Source organism: Echinops telfairi, unplaced genomic scaffold (genome assembly GCF_000313985.2).
Source record: "Echinops telfairi isolate 266 unplaced genomic scaffold, ASM31398v2 ScPeMD7_7468;HRSCAF=8506_0, whole genome shotgun sequence".
Classification (NCBI taxonomy): Eukaryota; Metazoa; Chordata; class Mammalia; order Afrosoricida; family Tenrecidae; genus Echinops; species Echinops telfairi.
Genome location: NW_022111369.1, coordinates 36,838,961 through 36,845,060, shown reverse-complemented (window position 1 = coordinate 36,845,060; position 6,100 = coordinate 36,838,961). Strand labels below are relative to the sequence as shown.

Sequence of the window (6,100 nt, the reverse complement as noted above, 5' to 3'; positions counted from 1 at the left end):
AATTGATGTATGTATGGATTGTGATAAGAGTTGTATGAGCCCCTAATAAAATGATTTTTTTTTAAATTCATCAAAAAACCTGAAAAAAAAAAAAAGAAATATTACCTTATTACTTAACTCAATGGGGAAAGGATAAATCTTCAAACCCTATGTGGATAGAGTTTTGACCTTTTTTTGCTTATAAACTATTTCATTAAGTTGCTGGCAAGCAGCAAGCCTCTTGGCTTAAATTTCAAGTTCCCAAATGTTCTCCGGTTACTGAGTGGTAGAACTTCAGACAAGCTGCGGAACGACTGAATGGGAGTTGTGAGGGAAGAAGAGAGAAAGATCAAATACGCCGCTGACTGGAGAACAGCTCTGAATGCTACCTACTGACTTCGTGTTTCCAGGCCGACTTTCTGGAAACCTGGAAAGGAGGACTATGTAGTGGTTAAGAGTGAACGAACTGAACCTGGATCTAAAACTTGATCCACCGTGTACCATTTCTGTAATCTTGTCATGGCAGGTAAATTTACGTGTCAACTTGGCTAGGCCATGATGCTCAGTGGTTTGGCAGATAGTGTGTGACCATCCTCCATTTCGATGAGCCTGGAGACATAGTGGCTATACATTGAGCTTGGGTTAACAGTTCAAAACCACCAGCTGCTCTGTGGGAGAAAGATGAGGCTTTCCACTCCCATAAAGAGTTATAGCCTTGGAAACCCACAGGGGCAGTTCTGTGGTAGAAATGATTCCTTGGCAGTGAGTTTATCCTTCATCTCCTCCTGATCTGATGTGAGCAGCTTATCAGTTTTGCTCCTCTAGAAAAGTCAACCTAAAACACTTACTGACAATCAAAGGAAGTGGTGATATATTAACGTATGTAGAACAGTGCCTGTTTGTGCTGGGTGACCGAGGAGAACTGCTCTGCCGGGGTTTCGTGGCTGTCATCTCTGCAGAAGCAGATCACCAGGGCTTTTCCTATGGAGCCGCTGGGTGGGGTCAAACTGCTAACCTTTCGCTTTGTGGCTGACTGTTTAATTGTTGAGTCACCAGAGCTCCTAGAAGTGCTCAATAAAGGTTGGCTAATATTATGATATGATTGAGCAGGAGAAATACTAGGCTTTCTATCCTGTACAGAGTTATAGTCTCGGAAGCCCCCAGGTGCAGGTCAAGCCTGTCCTATACGGTCACTGAGTCAGAATTGACTGGATGGTGGTGAGCTGAGAGATTATGATTGAAGTACTGGTAAGTGCTAATAGTACTCAATAATTGTTGGCTATTATGATGATAGAAGCTGTATGATTATAATAACTATCGAGGCTATCATTTGGGGGACTTTATTCCCCCTACCCCTCTGATTTCCTGAGAGCCTCATTGATGTGACCCCTTCTAATTACTCAGTGCCGCAGAATGAATGAATGATCTGATTGGTTAGATAGGAAACGGCAGGCTTCCATTGGACCATGCCACCACTAGGTGGGGCCACTGTACTCCATCCTAGATAAGTCTCTCTTCCTCTTTAGAAAGGTAAACGACAAACGCAATGGTCCACAGAACTCGCTGCCATCTAGTTGATTCTGACTCATGACAACCCTATGTAGGGTTTCTGAAGCTGTAAGCCTTCACGGGCGCTTCAGCTTCTCTTCCACTGAGCTGCGGACAGTTTTGAACTGCTGGCCTTGCAGTTAGCAGTTCAATGCTTACACAGCAGTACCACCAGGGCTCCTAAAATGCAAGTGTAGCTTATTTTTAATTAATTTATCTTCTAGAAACATTTAGTTATTCTCCTAGAAGGCATAAATATATTCGTCTCTTGAAAGTCAATAAATATCAGATTTTTTTTAAGGTCACAACTGAATTTTTTTTTCAGATGAGATAAAGGTCCCATGTCACTTTCGGTTATCTGTTCTGCTTTTCAAAAAGGGGAACTTTTACATCTTTTGTGATAAGGAGAACCCACGGCACAGATACAAGCTAAAAAGATATTGAGAATGTATCCTTTCTTTTTTTTAAGTTCCCCCTTTCCTCCTTGGCATCAAAAGTAAGTCTGAGATTGACTGTTCTGCTTTGTCTCAGATTCTGCGGTGATTTCACCATCTATCCACTGGGGCAAGTGCTTGTCTCGTCCTCCAACACAGATAAGTTATCCAATTTAAGCTCACTGGCAAAGAATACAGAGGATTCACATTCAAAGGATACAGAGGACTACACAGAGAGTGATAGATGCGGACAGAATCACTCTTGGAATTCCAACTTTCCGTCCTTCATTCTTGATGTTGACTTTGAGTGTCAATGCAGCCTGGATCCAACAGGTCAACGTGCCAAATCCAAAGGTCAAGGAAGTCCCAACATTGTGGATTTCTTCATCATTCGTGAGCTACAGGAGGAACAAAAATGGTACATGGAGTCCCACTTTGAAGAGAAAAACCATAAACCAAGGGATAAGGGAAGGAGGACAAAGCCAATGGGATATTCCAACCACGATATCAGAGACTTTTGAAAGATTCGATTCCACCATGCCCACAAGTTCCTTGCTTCTATTCTTTACCTGCTTCAAATTCAGGAAAGGAAGGGAAATAACAACCCAGGATCCCCAAACATTCACCCAGACAAACTATGCAAGGAGTGGCGATCTATTTGTTAGTTCGTTTCCTAGAAAAGCTTTGTAGGGAATTATAAGAAACATGCAGGAGTGTTATGCGACAAAGAAAAGTGTCCAAGACTTTAAGAGATGCACTCCACACTTTGTTTTCCAAGCCTAAGAAAACGAGTCCTGGAATTTGGCTGTGTCATCCCTGATTGAAGATGGCCAATACTCAGCAGGACGAGATTGTATTGGCAAAAGCAACTAATACCCGACTGTTCTGTACCCCTACAAAACTGGCCTGTCTATGTGATGAGACCAGCTCGCTATGAGAGGGAGTTGCTCTATTTGGTTTGGCTTTCCTGGAGCAGTAAGGATGACCGCCAGCCTGGAGCTTCTGCGAGAGCCTGGGGGCATAGTGCTTATGTGTTGGAACAGTTCAGAGCCACCAGCTTGCTCCACGGGAGAAAGACGGAGACTCCTACTGCAGTGAAGTTCCCGTCTCAAAAGCCCACAGGAGCAGTTCTGCCCTGGCCGGTAGGGTCTCTAGGAGTTAGAATGGACTCAATAGCAGTGAGTTTTTTGTGTTTTTTTTTTTTTCCTGTGGAGCAGCTTTTGCAGTGCAGCTATGTGTCGTCTAGCATCTGCAATTTAGAGTCTATGAAATGGGACTGTGTATGGCTTGGATGTTATGTGGACAACGTATTATATACATGAGAGAGGTAACTAGGAGAGCCATGGGGCAGGCTGGGACCATGCAACTTCAGGATGGATCTGTGGAAAAATTGTGGCTCCACTCTGCCAGTCCTGCGTGGTCCGAGAATGAGAAGCGTTCCTGGCTGTCTCTGGGTCTGCTGCCACCATTTCCTTCCCTAACTGCCTTCCTCACTCCCTTCCCTGACTCCAATGAGCTTTAAACTCTTCCAATTTGCCTTCTCCTCCTCTGTAAGCCACTAGTTGCTCCCACCACGGGAGGATCTACCGCCTCTGCCCAGGCATCACGTGGACATCACATGCACTGTGCACAGCCCAGTACCAAGTACGCAGCATCCTTTGCTGGTCATCCACCTCCCTGTCCACTGCAGGGTCTCTTGTTTGCATGATCGCTTTAGATCCCATTCCAAAGAGTGCGTGGTGGCACCAGGACACTCTCTCCCAGCCACAACAGGGCAGATGCAAGCTAGTGGGAGGCAGATGGATCTCTGTACTTTGCAAAGTGTTTTGGCTACACTCCGTTTTCCCATCAGAATTGATGAACTCTAGTATAATGTGGAACCACAGATGTATATGTCGAGGACACTGCCCTAACAGACATCAAGTGACGCATACCTGTATTTGGAGACCCATTAAAAGACACCAGTGTTTGAAATTCACAGTCAAGACTTCTATAGCGCTAATGAATGAAGGGGAGCCCAGTTGGGTTGTGTACAGAATGGTGATCCTATTTATCAGAGGTCAAATTTTATTTGAGAAATAATTATTTAAAACAAGTTTAAAAATGTATCCTTTTGATCTATATATGTAAAAAAAAGTGGCTTCTCTCAAAGAAGAGGAAGCTTTCATCATAGCTGAAAACAACTGTTGAAAATTGTAAGGGGGGAAAAACCTGACTCGATGCTGCCATTATGTACAACAACGTCAAATCACAAATGCATGAAGGCACTGGCAATTCAAAAAACAATAGTATTTGCACCATGTTTTCATAGCCAATCTTGTCAACAGATTTTATTTTCCTATATGTGCTGTCAATAATAAAAGCAATCAGAAAAGATATTTTATGTGAGATACGTATTTGGAATCCAGAGGTGAATGACTGGAGACATCTTTAACCAGAAGTAACCCTAAGTGGCTTATCAAATCAACCCAATATCCAGGATTCGTCTAGGTCTTTAGCAGAGGACAAAATTTGCTTTCTGAGGACTTTGATCAGATCCCCCGTCGAAAGAAATGGTAGCTGTGGAGTACTTCACAGCATGCCTGCACCTGCAGCAAAGACAGACAAGTGGGAGAAGACTCCTACCCAACATTTCAAGAAAAGATGCTCCATGCCCTAACATGTTGGAGCTTATGGGGATAAACTCTCAGGCATTTTCCTGAGAAGCCAGTGAACCAAGATAACTTGTTCTAAGACGTCCGCTGGCACTCAGCCGCCACGCAGTCTTGTTTGCTAATCCTCGACTGTGGGTCCACCTCTTATCAAAGGGACAACCAGAAAGCGGTGTTCTTGCAGCAGATCAATGAGGGCCTCTGCTGAACAGCACCCACTGAGTTGTGCCTTGCAGCACAACTTAAACTGAAGGACACTCGGGGTAAGAAACAGCCACCAAAAAGCTACCATCTTTGTAGCACAAACAGTATGAGCTACTCACTTATATACCAAGGGTCTTGGATGCTTACATCATCGGGATTTCATTCAGTAGAGAGGGGAAGAGGGGGGCAGAGAAGGAAATATCTGGCAGGTCTACATAGCACAGATGAAGAAAATGGAGGCAAGGAAATCAGACAATCACTGTGAGGGAGTAGGGCTCTCCTTGTCTTGTCTATTTTACAATGAAGCCATTCAGGTCAAGAGCTGGGTGTCAGTATTGGCAAGGGGAATTATTGTTAAAGGTTGGGAGGTTGGGCTTGTACATTTCTGGAAAGAAGAACTAGGATTCATATATTTTCATGTAACAGATGGGTAATTGAAAGAAAATCTAGTCTCTTGATTGCCACATGACTTTGCTAAGCTGAAAAGCAAGCTGTCATGTAGTAAGGATGCTCATTGTTTAATCATAAAAAGGCAATGATCCTATTAGTTTTCTAGAATGAAACAATTTGTTATGAAGCAATGTATGAGGAGTCTTCAAAAAGTTCATGGAAAATGTGTATTATGAAAATACTGCTGTGCTCCTCCCCCCAGAAGAATTTATTTCAAAGGACGGCTTTGAATCTGCAGCTCCGGGAGAGGGACATATCTTATCGGAGCACACAGGAGCAGATGAAGGGGGAGGAGGAGCCAGTGGAGCACCTCCTGGCCCACAAGGCCTTGAGGATGATGTTCCCGATTAGAGCAGCCAGTCCACAGAGAGGACCACATGGCTGGCCCCACTATGAGACATGACGTCCCTCACTGACCCATAGCCCTCCAGGGGACAACACCGGAGACACAGTGTGGGAATTGCGTCCGATCTGATCCCACCACACCGAGGCAAAACACTAAGGGGTTGCAACCGAACAGCAAGGGAACGGAGCTGCGAGGCCCCTGTGGAATGCTGAAGGTGGACTTTGGGGCCAGGGCATGGTGCCCCAACAGACTGGACTGGAAAACACTCCTAAAGGCCAACAAACAATACTTGAACTAACTCACGCTTTTCTTTCTAGTTGTATTTTGTTTTTGTTTTTTGTCATTGGTTTATTGTTGTTGATATTCTGTTGTATATTGTTGCTTGGTTTTTCTCTGTCTTGTTTTTGTGCATGTTATTATCTCTGCAGGTCTGTCTAAATAAGATAGGCTGGATGAACAATCTGGAGGAGAAAACAGAAAACAACGGG

At 44.1% G+C, this 6,100-nt stretch overlaps 1 protein-coding gene across 4 annotated transcripts in view; it reads right to left on the bottom strand.

Moving 5' to 3' along the window:
* Positions 1–6,100, bottom strand: part of TMEM150C (transmembrane protein 150C) — a 47,161-nt gene that overhangs the window by 3,811 nt on the left and 37,250 nt on the right. For all 4 annotated transcript variants that reach the window (XM_045284151.1, XM_045284153.1, XM_045284152.1 and 1 more), the window contains one exon: positions 2,182–2,359. In XM_045284151.1, the coding sequence (XP_045140086.1) occupies positions 2,182–2,359 (178 nt within the window). The remainder of the gene's footprint in view (positions 1–2,181; positions 2,360–6,100) is intronic.